Consider the following 21391-nt stretch of genomic DNA (forward strand, 5'->3'; position numbering starts at 1 on the left):
CAACCAAATGGAAATTCACGATATATATATATATATATATAGAGAGAGAGAGAGAGAGAGCTGACATCAGAATCAAACATGAATCAACCAACAACAATTGAACGCTGGTGAAGTAGAATCACCTAAATGAGATAACTATTGGATTTTGAAAAAGAGAAGTTCTGGCATTTATCTCTGTTCGGTTTCTTCCTCTCTTTCCCCATGCTTTCCATGAGGAACGGAGCATGCACCAGAGTGAGTATCCGTCTGCATTTACTTGTAACTGCAGAAAGTCCTTTAAAATCGAATAAAGTAGCTAGACAAAATATATGAGATGAGACTCCAACTGATATTGTCTCAACACAGCTTTATGTGCATGTGAAGTGCTTTACATGCACAAACTACAATGCTCGCGAGATAGACACCAAATATATGGGCCAAAGCATTTGTGATAAAAAGTTCAACTTTCTTATTAGTCAGTTTTCCACAATGCTTCATTTTCCAATTAGAAAATAATAGCAGAGGTCAATTGGACAAGGTTTTGCAACATTGATGTTAGCAAAAGACATATATACATATGCCAATATAGTCGTAGCTGAAAGGTGATAATCTAAATCTTTTCACCTCCACTGATCTGACATCACAGCAGAAAAGCTTCCAACAAGTTGTTGAGGCCACATTGATTTGATAAATACGCTGCCGCATGCTGCTTTATCCAGTTCACAACTGATAAGATTGTAATATCTTTTCCTCATTCGAATAGGATACAACACTTGCCAAATAACTTTCAATCAGCCTGCAATTCATGATCAGAGATTTCTTAACAACTTTCAATCTGTAAAGTGAAGGCAGAAGCATTGCGGTACATCAGGAAGTTTCAAACGAGAAAATGACTAAGTCCCTGTTTAAAAAAAAAAAAAAAAGATCTAATCAACTCTTTTTCTGATTTCTTAACAGCCCTTTTTTTCTGGAGGGAGGAAGGGAATTCAACTTTTACATACAAGTAAAGCAATTAATGACATCGAACTGCAATCCCTCTGATTGCATCAAAGCAAATTTTTTGAAGCATAGATTGGACCATAACCATGACATACTAAGCAGTCACTTCACTAGTTACTTCTTATCCTAGTAACTTCACTAGTGAGCAGTCAGTTGCAGAAAAGATGCCACTACTCTTTTACCCCATAGATTCAAACATGTATATACTTCCAAAAAAGAAAAAAACACTGAAGCAAAAAACACAAGTAATATTGGTAAAAGCAATGTCCAGACTCGAGAGCATGTACAAACCTAGTAGCGGGAGCATTAACAGCAGAGTGGGCTGGTAAACGAAAAAAAATCAGCTCCATGCTCAACGTCATCAGTAATGACGTTCCCACATTGAGCCATGAGTACCCTATAAATTCTCTTAGAACAAATCTCTCCTAATCTTCTGTCATCACCAAGTAAACCTTCTGTAGTCAAATCTTGGAGCAAAAATTCTTTCTCATGCACCTGACAACATGCAGAAGAAACTTAAACTCGAACCGAAACTGACGTCAACCAGAGAACATATAGATCATATTGGACTCAGGCCAACACAATTGATCAAATTTTGCATTATAATTATGAGAGAAGCAAAAACCTAACACACACATCATCCATGAGCACAATCTGGAATCTCAGCCAATCTTTTAACAGGCAATATCTGAACTTTAAGCTAATTTCCCCTCACAAAAATTTAAATGAACAGCTTAGGTTATGGAAACTGGTCCAATCTTCTAGTTCTTTAGAAAGTAATCTAAGTGTTTAATAGAATAAATCTATTTGCCTTTTGCAACTATCACCCAGCCCCTTTTACAGAAAACCTCAATGGGGCAATCACATCGGATGCAGAACATTATAGATCCTTAATAGTGAAACCTGAAACTCGGGAGTGTGCAATCCTAATGGAAAAAATTTCTTTGGCTAATTTGAAATTCTAGATAAAATAACAAGCAAGTTTAAAAAAATGAAAAAGAAAAAAAACCAAGAGAAGTATCAAAACAGCCTTTTGGTCATGTAAAGTACTGGAAAACCAAGAAAAGAAACCGTGGTAATTCAGGAACTAGTCAAGCTTCAACTATTTCAAAAGCTTTCAGGAAAGCTACCATTATAGCTACCATTATAAGTTCATGTAACTGCTAAAAAGCAGTCCTAGAAATATAAGAAAGTCTAATGAAATACCTATCCTGTTTTTTTAACCAACTTAGAGCAAATATGTTGATTCCCTTAAGTTTTATTTATTTATCAATTTAATAGTTCTTTTTTTTTTGGGGGTGGGGGAAGACTTTCTCAAGCAGACCTTTTTATTCCATTCTGTGGCACCCTTGAAAGGATGACATAAACCATCACACTTGCAGCCAATTTGATCAGCCAATTTGATTTTCTCTTATCTGAGATTTTCAAAACCAGATCAACAATTAAAAATTTACATATTCTTGTCCCCAAATATGGACATGGAGACAGTCAACAGAGTAGCTTAGAAAGGTCTTCAAATGAACTGGCAAGCACGGGCAAGACAAGGTATTGTGGCAAATTAATAGAATAAAATAGTTGACAAGTAGAATTTTCAACATATAAGAATTATCTAATGATGAGAGAGAGAGAGAGAGAGAGTTTTAAAAAATTCTGTATTGATACTAACCGATTTACTCGGATCCATGTAAACAGTCAAAAGTGATTTCATTGTGGGATACTTTTTCCATATAGCAATGGCAAACCGTGGTTGTACCTTAGGGATAGCTACCAATGCTTTTAACCTGCAATTAATTGTACACGGAATATAAGTGCAAAAACCAAGACTGTCATATAGCACATGATACAAATATACCTAATGACAGCCTTTACAGCAGAAGAAGCATCTTGCATACAGAATAACTACAGTTTAAATATCCAGGGTAAAAAAAATTAAAAATTGCTAGATTGATTTCAGAGCTGTGACAAAGGTGAAATTTAACTCTTTCATAGCCACACCAAAACCTCATGAGCAAAACTCGCTCCTTATATTCCTCAGGTCTCCAAGTATATACACATTAACAATGAAATCCTTGTATTCTTTCCCCTATGTAAAGGATTGCAACCTATACAATTGGGTGCACCAGTGCATGTCTTACATGCTATGGCAACTGCTGATCTGGTTTTTGGAAATGTGTCTCACTAACCACCTTTTTAGCTAATGCATATGTAAACTGAAGACTCTAGATATCAATCCCAATAACTTCTCTTAGTTCAGGTTCCCGCTTCATTATGTTAATGCATTATTCTGTAATTCATAAGAAATAATCGTGGAAACCAGGCAGAAATCTCCACCACCCCCCCCCCCCCCCACAACAAAAAAAATCCCCAAAAAAAGGGACAAACTGTAATTGATAAAGTGTTATCCTAGATAAAAGTGACAAAGGATAAAACTGTAAAAACATTGGGGAACATAATTCGCAACTAATGGTTGCTAGGGGGAACTGAACTCCTGCAGATGAATTTTTAACTGAGTTTTAGCATATAAAAAGTTAATTTCCAACTTCGCTCTGCCTTTTCACTTATCCTAAATTCTCATTAATCTTTCAATTTTGCTCTGCCTTACCCCAGTTAAATATTCAACAACTTTTAAATCCATGCTTTGTTTATGTTTTCTCTGTGAGACACTTACTCATATAACAGACCATCCTGAAGAGGAAAATGAGGTAAACCTTTTAAAAAAAAAAAAAAAGGATGAGGTAATTCTTACTTTCTTCTAATTTACTGTGCTTGATCTTTGTTCACATCATTAGAAAAAAGGGGATAAAAAAAGACAAAGTAGAGATGTAATATACGCATATACTCCTGTAAGAAAGGTTGCAACTTTAGCTTACCCCAGGATTAAATTGTCTACAGAAAAGGAGGTCAAAACAGAGCAATAGGACTAAACTCGAAATGTTGAATTGCTGGGCAGCACAAGATAGCCTTAAGAAGTTATATCATGCTAAAATACAATAGAAAGCAGAAACTATGGTACTTGGTGCTTCATAGCAACCCATGCTAAAGTGTTCCTAGTGTTAGGTCTTAGATGTGCAACATAATATAGTCCAAGGAATAACACACTACAAAGCATTTTGAACTTTTATTAGCGCTTCTGCCATTCTCTTATATTATCATTTTTCCAAGTTCCTGACAAACTGAGTATAATAATATTAATCCAAAAACGATTGTCAAACAAAGTTAAAAACAATGCGCAAGTCTTCAACCTCTCCTGCTTATTTTTCTTTGACGAATTTCCTCCTCCTTTTTAAAGCTGCTAAAGAAATGCCATTTTTGTAAAGCTGTTTAAAAATTTTGAAGTGTAAAAGTTTTAAACAGTCAAAAGCTGTTCACAATAGCACCTTGAGGCACGTTTCTTCGAATGGCACTTTTCCAGCTTAAAGTAAGGTAAAAGCAGATTTCAAAACACAAAACTAGCTTTTAGTTTAAAAAGGGGCTATATTCAGCTGATTTGACAGCAATGGAAGATAGGCCAGTATTATCTGAATGAGCCAGTTCAAACAAATCTGACACAGTGGACACCAATAAATCCAATTTCCATATGAATTCTTATATAATTCATAAATCGAAGTATTAAGTAAAAGTAGTGTACATTTTAAAACATCAAGAATGGATTGCTATGCTGAAGTAAAATAGTAAGTGAAAATGATAGCGAAATCATGAGTTGCATGTTTAGAGCATGATGCATTAGCCCAAAAAACTTTAGATTAGAGGGGGAAAAAACCAAATAAATTCCTACAGCAAGAACCAAGATCCCTTAATGAACAAACTGTTTGAAATTACTTACCATGTATTCTTCTTTATGAGATTTCTATCAGCACAATCCTTGGGTACAAGAGAGCCATTTGCATTCACTGATAATGGTGTTGGCTTCTTCCTGCATTGGTAAAAAGCAGATAGCAAAGGACCTAAGTACTAGATTTTGACCAACTTTCGGCCAAGGTGGAAATTTGATGGTATCCACAAAGAGCACTGAAGTAGTTAATCAGACCTTGTCAAAACTTTGTTGCAGTTACAGGTCAAGCATTTGATCCATCAAAAACTTTTTTAAAAAAATAAATAAATAAATTCTAATCCCCTAATCCTCATGCAGAAAGACATAAAACCTACTTGTAACTAATATCTAGGTCGACAAAACCAACCTGGGAAGTGTAGCATATCATTTTTAGCTTCCACAAATAAGTTCTATGGCCAGATTTGACAGAGTTTTAAGTAGGTTTGTATGCTTAAAATTTAAATAAGGTTTGTAGTACATATCAGACTGTACCATAGTCCAATGTAAACTTGATATCTGGTACAGGTTGGAACTCATTTCCTTTCTTCTGTTCTCCTTATACGTTTTCCATTTTGTCTTCTTTACCACCATACAAAATGTTCCCCCATGGCATATATCATGCATTATTAAACAAGACGACCAGATTAGCCCGTTTATAGTCAACATTCCCTGGGCATATTTAGATTGACCTAACTGATTTCAAGAAGACACACAGATGAGAATGGGAAAAGGAAAATGGGGTAAATACAGCAGACTAAAGAAGAAATTGGAGATGAAAAAAGGACGACTTCAGAGTTATAAATCATAATAGACCAACAACGGACATTGGCAACCTTAGTTAAATACAACAATATTCTTACAAATACTAAACTGAAGTGAACAGTGAAGGCCAGAGGCAAATAACCTCTCACCTAAAATCACCTTCTCCTCTCAGGTAAATACAACTTTGGCCCCTAAAGACAGGATTAGCCAAATAAAATATTACACCCTGAAGTTTTTGTTTCAATTTGTTATTCTTGCTTCATTTTGTACATTATCCCTCTAGAAATCTCATTCAACCAAGTGCAAAGGGATTCAAAGTTAGTTCATCTCATTTTTGTGAGAATTACCCATTCCCTTAACTGTATTGCTCCATTCAACCTCCAGGTCTCAACATTTTAATGACAAATGACATACAACAGAGAGCAAGCCGGATTTTAGAATGCTGTTACTGAAGTAAGGATTAAGTAAGTACAATCAGACCAATGGCTTCTGGCAACAAAAACAGCAGTAGAGCTGAAACAACTAACTTTTAGGTACTATATTCTTACTTAGATGGAAAAAGTTGTCACCCAATAATTATATATGCTCAATAAATCTGCAACATCAGCTCATAAAAAGCTCAAACCTGTAAGATACACATTCAGGTCGTCTACATACTCAAACTTACGACAGAACTGTCCATTGCATACCTATACTGACAAGAGGCAAGGCTGTGAGTCAAACCAACAACATGTTCTGCTAATTCAGCTTCATCACAACACAGTCTTGAATGCACCCTAGTAAAATGAGTGGCTAATTTTGCCAATACCTGTGAACCGGAAAAAAAATGGTTTAAAGGCAACATTTAGTTTCATAAGCTGTCCTGATAGGAGATTTCTGTTCCCTGCAAACAAAATTCTTCAAGCAATTATGACTATTAATGACAACAAAGTCATGTCCAACAACCTCCTCTATTGGTGGGCGCTTCCAACCTTCATATTTGCTGGGATTCTTATAATGATCTTGTTCCCTATTACATCAACATCATAAAGCATAAAAATTCAATAGAGTATCCAAAAAGAAAAGCCGATGCGACTCAAATATTTTCAATAGTCAAAAATTGCGTCATTCCAGAAGTCTCATACAGAATAACTGTAGCTCAGTTCAGAATTAGAAACATGCCACGAATTCAGCAAAGCAATCAAATCAGATGGAAACTATAAAAGCTTTATTCATCACATAAGTATACAACACAACATGGCTACATGGTGGTCAAAGGCACAATGCGCACTATAGAATAAGGGCCTTCTGAGGCTTAAGCACAAAGTTTAAAGCATGCAAGCTTTATTGACATTAAGACTCTTATGCATATCGTATGTTTTCATTTATAGCATAAAATACTGCAACAACAGTTTTTCAACATTTTCATTACTAAAAGATGAATAATGAACAGCACATTCTATGTCCAAAAATGCAAATTAGTGCATCGAATGCTAATTTACATACTAAGAAAGTCAAAACAAATAACATATGCAATTTCGAAGAAAGATAAAAATAGAAATATAGCAAACAAACAGTTAACTTTCAAGGTTCAAGCATTGTAAAATGCATAGACTATGAAGCTCCTTATAATCTTCATTAATCAAGTCAACAAAAATTGAGGGTCTACTCGAGTAATAATCAGTTATCCTATGCTTCTGATGCCACAAACTAATCACACTACTCATTAACCAGGGGTCCCCATAAGAAGACATTCAATGGTTTTTATAAATAAATAAAGAAAAGTCAACAAAGAGATTTCTTTTTTGGGGGGCTCCATGTGCTTTTCTTGTGCTTTATAATGGCCACTTGCTTCAGATGATAAAAAGCTCTGGGCTTGTGCTCTGCCTGGCTTTGCACTTAATTGTGGGCTTTGGGCTCTTTTAACTAGTATACATGGCAATGTTAGAATAGTGACTAAATACTATTCTAGCTATATGCAGATCAGGCAGCACAGTCAAAGAAGGACAAATGTCTATGCCTGCATCTGGTCTCCAGCAGGAGTTCAATGAAAAACAGAAAGCTTAAGTGCACAATGAAAATATAGGATTTGAAATGACAAGCACAAACCAAGTGGTAGATATCTGCATATTATTGTTCCAATGATTCTAAGCCAGAAAATATAATTGTAGGGGTAGCATGAAATTGCAGCACTATAAACATGCTCTACCAGACTTTGGAATTGAACCTGAACATCCAGAAATGAGCCTGAACCCCAAACTTGCATTAAAAGCACAGCAAGCATCCAGAAATCAAGTCAGAAAACTTTAGCATCACCATCTATAAACACATACACAATGAACATATGCACCGTGATTAAAGTTTTCTTTCTCTTATTTTAATTAGGATTTGGCAATCCAGATTATCAATCAGAAAGACTAGTTTCCACATCATTTTTCTTCAAAGGAAGGACTTAGGGTTTCTTAATTTCTTCCTCAGAATGGAAATTGAAAAAGTGATAACAGAAAAAGGTAGGCAGGCTAGTATGTTGATGATGGCATGATAAGACCACAAAGACACATGTTTAGATTGAGACTTTGGATTTGATTACAGGAACTAATATCATTTAGCAGAATGGTATTGCCAGTGGATTTGGATGTGACATTGTTAGGGTTCTAATTAGCTACTAAGCCTTAGAAATTCAAGCTCCAATAGTGCTTTAAAGACTTTAATCCAGAGTGATTTGAAAGAAAAGCAGTAAAATTTGTCATCTACCTTAATTTCCTAGGTACTACAACCACTTGTCTTTGTGTAGCTTTTTTTTTCTTACTGCCAATTATACATACATTAAGCACAAATGCAATAAGTCAAAGCACATGAAATACAGCATTGACCACACAAATAGGCCCAGAACAATGAAGTCCATGCCCCAGAGGACAAATCACACCTTTAGACTCAAATTATTTAACAAAAACGTTCTCTTTCACTTTTATCAATCAGTAAAGACACATGTTGACATTTACCATTTTAATTGTATAATTAGCCAATAACCAGAAACCTTAAACAGCAGTTGAATCAGCTTTGATCAAACAAATCCCCAAGTTGACATTCAGGTTATTACAGGACCAAATAATACTCACAAGCACACACACAACATATGCATCTGTGTGTCCAATGTTGCCCTGAATTTGTGTGTAAACCACTATGTGTATCTATCTGCATATTTTTGAAAAAGGAAGAATAAACACATAACTCAATTATGTTGACTAAACAGAGGAAAGAAGTGAAAACTATAAACAAAGATCTAATAAGCAACCAGATAATAATGAGTAGATACTGGATTCCTTTCCTCTCAAAGTCATACCAATATGGTATAGTCAAAAATCTACTCACGTCTTCATCTCTTCAAGGATTTCCACATTCATAAAATTATTGTAAGTGATAACATATCATCAAGTCAATTATAACCAAAATCCATCTGTGAATATAAATTACATCAGAAAGATAGCATAGCTTCTAACCGTTTATTTATGTAGGCCATCAGTCTATTTGTGAGGTAACAAATCGTATGGTTTGGATAATGGTATTGAACCCTGGAAACTTGATCCATAAGTGTTCCATCCATGACGAGATTGCAGAATTCTTCAGCCCCATATACGAGTAACACGTATGGTACAACTATGCCCTCAGATGAAATCTGCATCACACCGAAGTCAAAACATTCCAAAATATAGTTCAAACACCATGCCTATTAATTTAGAAAATCAAAGAAAGACTACTAAGAATCAGTAATAGGCTAAAAGAAAGTACAGCATCTTGGCTTGCAGGATTAACATTTCGATGAGCATGACATAAATCCAATGAAAACATGCTTCTTAATGATACTGGGTTCACCTAAAGGGGTTTTTTGAAAGGCCCAAAAGGCTAAGGCATAGCCCAGTGGAAGTCCCCAGGGAATCTACTAGAATACAGATTGACCCACATAACACTCAAGAAACTCAAGGTCATAGTTATAAGAGGATATAAATTGTGTTTGTGCAAAAAATAAGTTGTATTCAACCTTCTTGTTGACTGTACTGAACCAGAAAAGCATAAGGTTAAATCCAGTAGAGTATTGAACAAGAAGCAACTGGTTACAGTGCCCAAAAAACAGATGTAGCTAACATAGGTACCCAGGAATATGGGACTGACAATATCTCTTCAAATTTACAAAGTTCAGTCTCATGTTTGACAATGAGAAGTTTATCGTTTCAGTGTGAAAATTTTTACAAGCCAATCAAAATCCAGATTTGATAGCAATGAAAGGAACAGGGTAAGGTTTAGCTCAGAAATTGGTGTATCACTAGAACACCTAAAAGACACAGATTCAATAAAAATTACAGATGTGCGCATAGATGCAGAAAGTATAAAGCATCCCAATATGAACCGATAGATCTACATCACACTATTGCAACCTTCTTATCGCACACCAAGACCAGTACGCCTGAAGCATCATCGCTTCACATATTTATACCTCACAGCTCCACAAGGAATAGGAGTCAACAGATTCAGCTTTAATTGTATAACAATTTAAAATATTCTTGTCTTAGACCCGAAAACCAATTCATACCAAGTCCCAAGACGTCTTTTACACAACATACACTAAACTATTACACAGCCTAGCACTTGTTATATGGTAGGTCAAAAATCTAGGTTCAATGAACATTCTCTAAAAGGTATGAAAAACAATCAATAATGTAGACAAAAAGTGCACAATAGTCTTTAAGATTTCCATTAGATAAAAAATATTCAAAACATGAAATTATCTTAATTTATCTTAATATCTTAACCTCTAAGAAACAAGAAACGCCATGACACTATTTGGCAGAGAATAAAGAAACTCAGAGAAGAAATCCTATTAGAACTTTAACTGAATACAAAAATTCCATCACTATAATATAGATTTGGTAGCAATTCCATAATCTGCATTATTGGTATATGATCCCTATTTGATAAACAAAATACACCATTTTTGAGAATGTCAAATTTTACATCTTGTCTACCCAGTTTTTCACTTGACAATGAACCTAAATTTTGCAGCCTCTAATACAAGGAAATTATTTATAAGAAAAAGAAAAGAAAAAAAAAAAGAAGGCAAATGATATTACACCATTGGGGTAGCAGTTAAGCTATCTTGGGACTCCAGAAGTAACTATAAAAATCTAACTTTCTTCATGAGCCCCCATTCATTTATTGCAGAAACTTCTCTATATCTCAAAATTGGAAAGACATATATAACTAAACAATGATGACTTGCCAGAATCCAACAAATCTTTCTCATCCAAAGGGAAATGCTTATGACAAGAAGGGCAACATCCATTCCAGTATTATACTATCTACAGTTCATATGCCTATATGAAGGTGACACCTATAAATGTGAATGGAATTCAAGTGATTGGCAACCTTCACACATTCATATAATAGCATTTACAAATTCAAGCAAAAGAAAATTAGACATTGGAATATCAGCATAGTACATCTCAATCATTGCTTGAGAAGGAAATTTTTTTTCTTTTTATCTTGCATCTCTAAAAAATTATGCTTGTGTAACTAAAGCAGGAAAATCTAAAATCTAACTACATGCACCTGTGAAAGTGACAAATGAAGCATATAAAATTGCCCCATTAGAAAAACATTGTAAAAACATATATTACCTGCACCAATTGCTCTGGAACAGGTATTGTCCACACAATAGATCTTTCAATTGGGTTTGACATTATACGATATGAGAGACCCTTTTCTGCAAACCTTGTAAGCAGATGTCCTGATATACAAAAGTAAAACATTTGCTTAACACCATACCAGAAAAAAAAAAGTGCATGAAAAGAACTCTAGCAAAGTAGCTACAACAGCACTATGTATTACTAAGCATCATACCTCCGATTGACCCCATTTCAACTATTTTACTATCTATTTGAGCCACAATTGTTTTTTGGGGAAACTTTCCTTTTTCCCACTTCTGCTTCTCTTTTGCTAGTTTTTTTAATGCTGCAGCTTCAGCTATTTGAGCTGCTCTTTCCAATTTCTGTTGCTGCCGATAGATCTTTTGCTTTTCTTTCTGCAGTTTTTTCAAAGCTGCAGCTTCAGCCTTTTCAGCTGCTCTTTCCAATTTCTCCTTCTGCAGGCAGATCTTTTGCTTTTCTTTCTGCAATTTTACCGACTCAGAAGCTTCAACCTTTTGAGCTTCTCTTTCCAATTTCTCCTCCTCCAGGTAGATCTTTTGCTTTTCATTCTGCAATTTCACCAACTCAGCAGCTTCAGCCTTTTGAGATTCTTTTTCCAGTTTTTCTTGCTGTAAGTTAATCTTCCATGAGTTGTTCCTCTCTAAAAGTTACTGTTGTTCCAATTAATCACCATACTGGAAAAGACTTACTTCTTTCTGCTGTTTCCTTTCTTCCTTCAGGAGAAGCCTTGCTTCCTTCAACATCCTCCCTTTCCTGATTGAATTATCTGAACCTTTCTCTGAAATGGCTTTACTCTTGATTTTGCCTTTTGGTTCAGGCACTTGAACCATGAGCTCCTTTCTATCACACTCATCACCAAAAGTACCATGTACCTGAAAAGGAATTCATCAAACCATTATCCACAAAAACAGTAGGGCAAATCACTTGAACAAAGCATTTCATATAAAGTGATTTCCAGTACATATAAATTCTTTTGGTAATATTTTCAGTACATTGAAAGCCATAGAGATGACAGTTTGCAGCTAAAAGTTCCAAAGGAAGAGCAATTTCCAAACTCCAACTTTCATCGTAAATTAGTCATCGAACTTATGTACAAAGTTTTTTGCTGTCTTAAAGACATTGGCTTTTAGTGCTTCGAATGCAAGTACTCTGTCAGAAGTTGTCAGAAACAGCTTTTCTATCCCTCTCTCAGTTTTCAAACCCATCAAAACACAAAGAAAGTATATTTGCAGAAAACTATAAAAGGCATATCATGCAATGTCTATACTTTTGTTTTCATATAATAACCTGAACAATTTTCCTTATCAAAATAAGAATGCACATGTGCTTCGTTAGTGCACTCAATACAAGCTAACACTCTGTTCTGCAGAAAAGAATCCAATACGATCAACTATTTCCAGAAATTCCATTTAACTTGACCAATTATTTTTCCAATAAATCATCCACAAGTGCCTAAAGTCTCACTAAGGTACTAGTTCCAATTCACCAAGCATACATCAAAACCCTTATTGAAAGGCTTATACTTCAAGAGGAAAACAGAGATCCAATATAACAGCATTGCCAAATGCAGATTTCACCTTAGGTACAAAAGGTCTTCTCTTTCTTCCAATAGCTAACTTCATTCAGCTTGCTTTGTGGCACTGGATCATATTTCCATTTGAATTTCTATTCATGGCTATTATAAATTCTTAAACTGCATGTGTGCTTCACCATTCCTTTTTTTTCCTGAATTAACTCAGGTGATCTTTTCTTTCTTTCACCTTCTTGCCTTCTGGTATGCAGATGAGTTCATGGGGAGGAAGGGAATTAATTGTATAGAAGCCTATCAAAAAGAGGTCAGAAGATGGAGAAAAAACTGGTGATAGATTAAGCTAACTCCTGTGTTATACAATCAAACTCAACAAAGATTTAATTTTGCTAATTGCCAGCCATCAAACATTTACTATCTCAGTACACAGGATCAAAACTCAAGGTGTTGCTAAATTTTCAGCAGATCGTAGAACAATTGATGACCTGCTGCACAAATGCATGTAATGTTGCTGCTAATTCATTCCCAAGCTTTATAAAGAGCATTAAGGCTGTTAAAAGACTAGAGCTATGAGATACTTTTATTGCTTCTACTAAAGTGACCGATTACAGTTCCAGTGCAGATCCTGATCTGAGTTATGTCAGCTCTTTCAAAGTACTTGAACCAATTTGCAAACTGTTTAAGCCTCTAATAAATGAATAAATACATACATACATAGATACATACACACACACACACACACATATATATCAAACATAAAAGAACAAATTCCAGCATGTTTCGTATGTTTTGTTTGTAATGCCAAATGCTGTCTCGCAAAAGGACTCTGACGGTGCTTCTTAATGTCAGCTTTTCTCAATTTATGGAGAAGTAACAGTTGAAGCAGAAGCAAACCAGAATACCTCAAAACTACCTTTAGCCAAGAAGTTTGAATTACCTAAATTTAAGCAACCAAAAACAGCCGCCTAAGTAAGACACTTTCTTACTCATGTCTATGTTTCTTCATTATATTCGTTTTTGGTAGATTCTGAAATGAATATGGGGACCAAGCCAGGAATGTTTATGTCAAGTCAATCTTAGAACATGCCCTAATCATCCATTCTTATGATTGCACTATTTATTTCTCCTAGCATACCTTCAAAACAAGACACAATGTGACGACCTGTTTTGCTACTAATATCATGCACAGACATGGATATCCATTGGTACAAGGCAAAAATTCATCTCTTGATATACTGAAGGGAACTGGCACAGTTTTGGCTGCCAGCACAGTATAATCACAATCCAGAGGAGAAGCTACCAGTGCCTTAGACCAAAATTTCAGAAACATGAGTATCCATGCAGACTTAAACTTCTGAAGGGATTAAAGGTTAAGTGCAAATTTAATAGGAACAGAAGCCAACCAGTGATCAGAAAAATGGTCTGATGACCATTACAGTGTAAGTGTCATACATTAGCTGTTCATTCTGTCTCAAGCTACTAGATCCTTGTCAGCAGATCTCTAGCCAATATAAAATGAAGGGTAAATATGATTTAAGTTCAATTAAAATAAATTATATACTGTTTCTCAAAATAAGATTCCAAAACTCAATTTATTTCGCCCTTGGATTTCTATTAAAAATAGGTTAAAAAAGAAAATGAGACAGCAAATTCAAGTAACCAATTAAGTGTTTCAAGATTCCAAAAAGCTTCAAGATAATAAAATCAAAATAGAGATAAGTTCGGAAATGCCACATTAAATTTAGCAAGAAAACAAACCAGAGATAGATCATATTCCAATGAACAAGGACGTGGAGAGCTGACCACTGCCAGGTGCGTTTGATTAGCCTTACCTGTCAAATTTGCTTTCTATTCAGTGATACTATGTAAAAGGAGTTCATGAAGAGAGCTAAATTTTCTCTTTTGTAGATTGATGCCAAGAGTAAAAATAAAGGCATAAAAGAATAGGTCACTTACCATAAGAAAGTGTGGATTCAACAAATCCGGAGCTCAATTCAAACTCCTCTGCCACATCAACTATCAAACCAGTTCTTTCATCAGCTTCCAATCCTCTCTCAGACTCATTGTCAGACTGCAGACATATCAATCTACTCTCTGAAAATTTTCCAGAAAAAGGAAAAAGAGAACAAAGATGAAGTAACTGTAACAAATATGTCATAAAGTGTTATGCATATGGAACAACTAACAGACAGCAAATGAACCATAAACGGCCATTTACGCAGGTCTCTTTCAAATTTTGGTTCAAAAATATCCAATTGCATGCCTTCTTGAAGGAATTTACAATTAAACATTTTGTAATTTGTCAAAAATTGCTAAAAAAAGAAAGTAGTAACAAAATTCAAGTGACAAAATAGAAGTTCACACTCAACCAGTGGAACAGCTATCTTGCATATTGCGCCAAGGTTTGTGTCTTGAATTACATTTTTAGCTCTGATTGAACTAAAGCATCTCTTCCAGTTAACTAAATGAAAGTGCATATTGTCTGAGCACAACTACTGGCAAAATGTAGAGAAAAAAACCCATCATCCTGGCAATATTTCGAGGCAAAACAAAAGGTTGCTTCAAAACTCATCTAAAAGCATGTTAAGATGTTTAAAAAAGAATGAACTTGGGAAATTAGAGTCCAAGCTCGCGGAGTATGCAAAAGCTAGAGCTCACCAGGGGGCGAGCAGTCGGAGAATAAAGCCCCAGGAGCATCTGCTGCTGCTGCCAATTGTTGAAAATTGGAGTCGACGCGCTTGAATTCAGTAATTGCAAGTTCAGAATTGGACACTTTTTCCAATATTGGTGTCTCATCAACAACAGATGGAGGAGAATTTAACCCTGAAAAACGGAAAAAGATACAAACTTGGGATTGATGGTTCAAGCTCATGGGATATGGCAAAAGTTAAAGCTCACCGGGGGGAGAGTAGACGGAAAATAAAGCCCCTGCAGCATCTGCTGTCGCTGCCAATAGTTGAGAACTGTAGTTGCCGCTGCTGAATCCACCATTTGCAAGTTCAGAATTGGACACTTTATCCGAAAATGGCGTCTCCCCAACAACAGATGGCGGGGAATTCAACCCTGAAACGAAAAACATTTACTCAATTACCGCTAAAAATATATAACAAAAAATAAAATGCAACCAACAATCCATACCGAAGGAATCATAGGAGCATTTGCGAATTGAGGCCTCCTCGAGCTTGGAGGAGAAGAAATGAGAAAAATTCGGAGGAGTCTCGGTGACGACAGGCTGAGTGGGGGTGGTTCCCGGAGGATGCTTCTGCGGCGTGACGTCATCGTCAAGGATGAAGAGTGGAGCGGTAGAATTGCTCGAACTAGGTTTTGAATTAGCCCAGCGGTCTGATAATCTTTGCTTCTTCTTCGTCGGGAAGTACGGGGATGGAGTTGAGAGGTCGATGCAGACGACGTCGTTTTCTGATCTCGGAGCAGTTCTGTTGTACTTTGCATTACCGGTTTTGGCAACGACGTCGTCTTCATCGTCGTCGTCGGAGAGAATGTTCACCGGCTCCGGCTGCGACATTTTTTTTTTTTTTTGGGTTTCTAATTAGGCCTTTGAATGAGATTTTGGGCGCGGGATGACGAGGAGGAGCCAGACTACAAATGCAGGTACGGGTACCCGCCCGTTTAGATGATTCTCTATCCGACTTGTTCAGCGGGCGATTGGGGCATTGGGCTTGCAAAAAGCTTATACAAGATTGTTTGAATTTTTTTGTAGTATCATGTGATACATTTTGTAATCTAATATATGTGAAATAAAAAATAATTAAAATATAAAAAGCTAATTGAAAAATATATTTGTGATACGAGAAAATTTTAAAAAGAAAAAATTATTCAACAAAAACGACTTTCATTTACTTGACTTGAACCGATATAGTATGAGTTTTAACTATTTTTGCTAAAAATTTATAAATTTTGTTACACCTAATGCGATTGTTGAGAATCCAAACATCTAACCATATTGGTTACGCTTTTAATGTGACTTGATTTAGGCATCTCGAATGTGTTTATGACAAAAGTAAAATAAAAAATATCATAATTGAAACACATCAGTTTTGTGACCGTATGTGCTAATTATTTTCTATTTTGGATTTGTAGGTGTTACGGCGAATATTTCTAATCTAGTGGCAAAAGGATATGATTCAGTTTGAATGCTTCAAGAATTATAACAATATTTCGAATTCGAATCTAGCTATTAAATTTAAAGGTGTTCAATAAATCTAAATTTTATCATTTAACATTGGTAGATTGAGGGTTGAGATTGTGGTTTTGTAAAATCTATAAACTTATATATGGAATTGGAAGGTGAATCAAGCTACTTAATATTCGAATCAAACTTGACTTAATGAGAATTTGTTCGAATTTAGTTTACTAACTAGTCAAATCAAGATTAAACAGCATTTTATACTCATTATTCAATGACATTCAAACTCGATAACAAAAACTCATTCAATCTCGATTCAACAAATAAACAATTCAAAATTGAACAAAAATTTAAATTCGTTAAAATAATCAAACAAATTTGAACACTAAGATGTTCGATCTGATTAGACTCATTTATGTCCCTACTTATATCTATTTGATAATTAGCGACCCTTCAACATCTTAAAGTGAATTTTTTTTCCACTTATATTATATAGAGAGTTTTGGCAATTATTCCCTAAACACATTTAATCCCCTTTCATATCTTTTTACTCATCTTTTAACCTCATAAACATTTATATTCAAAATGCTCAAATGAAGAATAAATACCTACCCAAAAATCTTTATACATGCCCCAACAATTGAACAATAAAGAAAATGTTTCCAAAAATGATGGAAGAAAATTTTTGGGCACTTTACATAAAAAAAAAAAGGCAATTTGGGCACGTCAGAACTCCAAGCGTGCAACAGCCAAGTCTTTTGAGTTTTGGCTAATAAAAGAAGGTAGTAAGTGATGAGAAAATTCTTAATTTGTGATGAAAAACAAAAGTTATACTACAAAGGGGGTGATTAGTGAAGCAGCTTCCACAAATGTGATTTTCGCATTTGTGAAATGCGAGTTCAGGTACCTCGCATTCCACAAATGCGAGGTAAGTGCTTTCAAAAAAAAAAAGAAAAATAAGCTCGCATTCTTTGGTTGCGAGCTCAAGAGCTCGCATTTGCAGAATGCGAGCTTTTTTCCTCGCATTCAAGAAATGCAAGGTACTCAAGCTTTTTTGACCGAAAATTCAATTCTGACCGCAATTGTCTAAACCCAAGCTTCACCTGTTGAAGCATCAGTTCAACCGGCTTCAGCCTCCAAGACACTCTTCGGTTTCCCGCTTCAGCTCAATTTCGAATCTCATTTCTCAGCTGCTACCTATCAATTCATTGCAGCTGGGTTTTGGTTGTCCCTTTTTCCGTCTATTTTCGTTTCATCTTCGCCGCTTCACCAAATGGTGCCAACCTTGGTAGCTTTCGCCGCTTCATAGCCGTCCGCCACGCCGGCCCTCCTCCTTCCCCTTCGCCGGTTGCGCTTCAAGTCAGTTCATCTTCGCCGGTTCATAGCCTTCGCCGCTTCACCACACTCTTCGCCGCCGCTTCATTTCTCAGCTGCTACCCAGCTCAGATTATACCAGGTTTGTTTATCCTTGTTCCTTTTTTTTGTTTAAGTTATGTCGTTGTTGATTACTAGCTTTTGGTTGCCCTTCCGTCCCCTCGGCCCTCTGTATAATGAATATGTACTGCTGTAATTTTTGGGCGTATGATCCGAGCTCGAATCGTATAAAACCTAGAAGGATCCGACCTCGGATCGTTTGAAGCACCAAAAATTAAAACAGGGGATCCGAGCTCGGATCCTACAAGTTCCTGTTGGATCCGAGACCTCGGATAAACTTCTGGTATAGTGGATCCGAGCCATGTCGGATCCGAGGACTTCAAGAACAGATATGACCTCGGATCTATTTTGGTGTTGGTACTAAACAGCTAAATTCCAGTACTTCACTGCTAAATTCCACCAAAGGCCTAAGTAAAAGCCTTTTTGTTTTGGTATTATCTGAAAACTGGAGTAAAGTAAAAAAAAAAAAAAAGTCCTCGGTCTTGAAGTTCGACAGCCTATCTAATGGTCCCTTCTGTCACTTAATTCAGTAATTGATAACCATGCCATTGTGGAGTTGTATTATAATCTGATATTGAAGCATGTAGAAAGTTTCCCTTGCTTCAAGTACTTTCATTTGGTTCATTGGGACGATATTTTGACACGATTGGTTACTTGGTGAGTGAAGTGAGAATTTGACAGAATCTTCCAAAACATGTTTTTCAGTTGTTGAACACATCTTCTTGTTTGTCTTGCTAGGTTAGTATAACAGGGTAACATAGATATAATAAGCATGACTCGTTCAATAATAATCTCTGGCTACCATTTGTCATAGTTGCCGGTCTTTCAATCTTTGGCTGTTATAGGTAAACACTTAATCCTATAATTAGAAAACTTTATTAACCAAAGTGCAGTGACACAAAGATTGTATGATGAAACATGATTTGATTTTCTGTACAGGAAGGTTCTTTTCTTTCTTTATCCAAAGCTTTTTGTGTATAAGACAAAATGTTTATACATATGCGGTTTCTGTCGTTTTGTTTATTTTCTTTTTAATGGATTGACTATAACCATTACTTGCCAATTGTCGATATGAAAATCATGCTATATATATCAGATTCAAGCCATAGCTAAATTAGTGGGCATCAAAAGTGAGGGGGTTCCAATTTCATACTACAGAATTTTTTAATATGTCAAGATACAACTTTTGCACCAGTCCGGCCAGTCTGATCTTTGCAATTCTAATACTTCTATTGGCTATTGGATTCTCTATGATGCTTTTCACGTATAGAAACAATAAGCAGCCGGAGGCCTTTGGGAAGCCATCTCTGGTAGCTAGCTCCATTTAAGTCCGGCATCCAGCTTTCTCCATTTGCCATTGCTATCACCAGAAATAGCACAAGAGGTAAGAATTAAATTCGATTCCTGAGTTGAAATTTTTTTCCCCAATTATGATGAATTTAGAGCATTAAGTAGTAAAAGTTGTAGAAATAATTCTAGCAACTCTGTATCGATTTTTATAATTTGCAGTGCAATCGTAACGCAAGGGAAAATGGCATTACAACCCTAGGGAAAAAATCATGGCTTATGCCTAGATTCGGATTCGTGGAAATAATCTTAAGATGGTAAATAGTGCAAATGTTGGCTCCAGTCTCATCACTCACTTGGACATGGCCTGTACGGACATGAAAATGTGAGGTCACGTAGTACCTTGCATTTAAATATTTTTTGGGATTTTTTGTTTTCCAAAATGAAGTGGCTTTTCTGATTTGGCAATTTATTGGACACTGTTGTTGTTTCGGTTGGGCTCTTAGTTGCATGCCGTCATTAGTTTTCTATTATGGTGTCTTCTTGTACTTCTGCATTTGATCTTCAATTCATTGAACATCAATGAAGTCGGCCCTTTGAGTTATGAAGTTGACCTTGAACATCAATATGAAGTCACCTTTGTTGTGTAATTTGTGTTTGACAAATTTCCAATTTGATGACGAATTTAAAAAAATCTCCGCAACAAGGGTGTTTTAAGTATAGACTAATATTACTTAATTGGCCAAATGCTTCCACATACTTGAGTAATTCAACTAAATCGGTAACCGAAACGCCATAAACAAGCTCAATAGCTCTTCTTCTATCATACCAAGCTTTCATATAAGGAATTTTAGCGTTCAAATTTTTCGTCATGGAGGATATTATTTAGTTTTAACTTGACAGTCCTTAAAAACAAACCCCATTTTTGGGAAGAGAACAACTCATCCACAATTCTTTTTTTTTTTAAAAAAAAGGTGAATGTGAGGACTCACCTTTCTTGGGATTTTTGGTATTTTATTTTTTGTGAAAACATTATGGTTGGATTAAATGTTGGACGTTCATCTGCATTTTATAGAATAGTTGAAAAAATGATAAAAACAAGAAAAGACAATCATCATGATTTAGTCCTTGGCATCAACAGAAAGGAAACAAAGGGTTTTACAAAGTAGGAACAAATAATGAGATAAATATACACTCTTAAGTTGTTAATATGTGTGAAGGAATTGGTAAGGAGCATAAACTGAGAAATGCGAACCTAGCACAGGTCGCATTTAAAATGCTTGAACACCTCCCTTGTCGGAATGGGACACCAAAGTAACCCCCTTGCGTGGACATTTTTTTATTTTCTATAAGTATGTTTTCTATACCTATGTTATTTAGTTTACCAACGCATATTTTCTTTGAATTTGGGTGAATAGATCCAAAAAGGTATATCGGAACAAGCAAGATCTACGGGAACGAGGTGGTTGGGAAGTTGTAAGATGTTCTCCCAACCAAGGCGCTTGAATGCTGTGGAGATGTGGTAGTGTGCATCCACTTCCGGTGCCAAGTGCTTCTCGATGATAATCTCCTTGTCTAAGCCGGCTTCATACCATTGTTGGTTTTCAAGCGAGGTGAATCGAGTGGTATCGTAGTCCGGAGGTGGCTCGTCACGGCTAGTAGACGCGGTCTTCCGGCGAGAGCGAGGTGGCGGCTCTGGTGACGGAGATTCCTCTTCAGGTGACTCCTCTTGCAAGGAAGGTGTGTGTTCCTCAGTCGACGAAGAT

General features: G+C 35.9%; 1 protein-coding gene across 2 annotated transcripts; it reads right to left on the minus strand.

Annotated features, from left to right (window-relative positions):
* Positions 1–424: 424 nt before the first annotated feature.
* LOC113702247 (uncharacterized) lies at positions 425–16449 on the minus strand. 2 transcript variants are annotated; one of them, XM_027223362.2, is made up of 15 exons: positions 15899–16449; positions 15659–15823; positions 15419–15583; positions 14717–14854; positions 14519–14592; positions 11922–12104; positions 11426–11780; positions 11203–11312; positions 9031–9206; positions 6497–6560; positions 6241–6359; positions 4802–4891; positions 2645–2759; positions 1270–1473; positions 425–775 (listed from the first exon to the last, which is right to left on the minus strand). In XM_027223362.2, exons 1-14 carry the CDS (start codon positions 16281–16283, stop codon positions 1285–1287), a joined length of 2328 nt encoding a protein of 775 aa, XP_027079163.1. In that variant the 5' UTR covers positions 16284–16449; the 3' UTR covers positions 425–775; positions 1270–1284. The 2 variants fall into 2 exon arrangements, with proteins under 2 accessions (XP_027079163.1, XP_027079162.1); XM_027223361.2 differs by having other exon boundaries at positions 11426–11840.
* Positions 16450–21391: the final 4942 nt, after the last annotated feature.

This window comes from Coffea arabica, chromosome 7e (genome assembly GCF_036785885.1).
Source record: "Coffea arabica cultivar ET-39 chromosome 7e, Coffea Arabica ET-39 HiFi, whole genome shotgun sequence".
Taxonomy (NCBI): domain Eukaryota; kingdom Viridiplantae; phylum Streptophyta; class Magnoliopsida; order Gentianales; family Rubiaceae; genus Coffea; species Coffea arabica.

What these genes read in the sequence shown, in the direction of transcription:
- LOC113702247 (XM_027223361.2), bottom strand. Translation starts at nt 16,283, where the DNA reads ATGTCGCAGCCGGAGCCGGTGAACATTCTCTCCGACGACGACGATGAA. An exon ending in ATGCTCCTATGATTCCTTCG is followed by an intron (nt 15,824 to 15,898) that starts GTATGGATTGTT and finishes TTTTCGTTTCAG; the next exon opens with GGTTGAATTCCCCGCCATCT. An exon ending in TTCCAGAGCAATTGGTGCAG is followed by an intron (nt 9,207 to 11,202) that starts GTAATATATGTT and finishes GGTGTGATGCAG; the next exon opens with ATTTCATCTGAGGGCATAGT.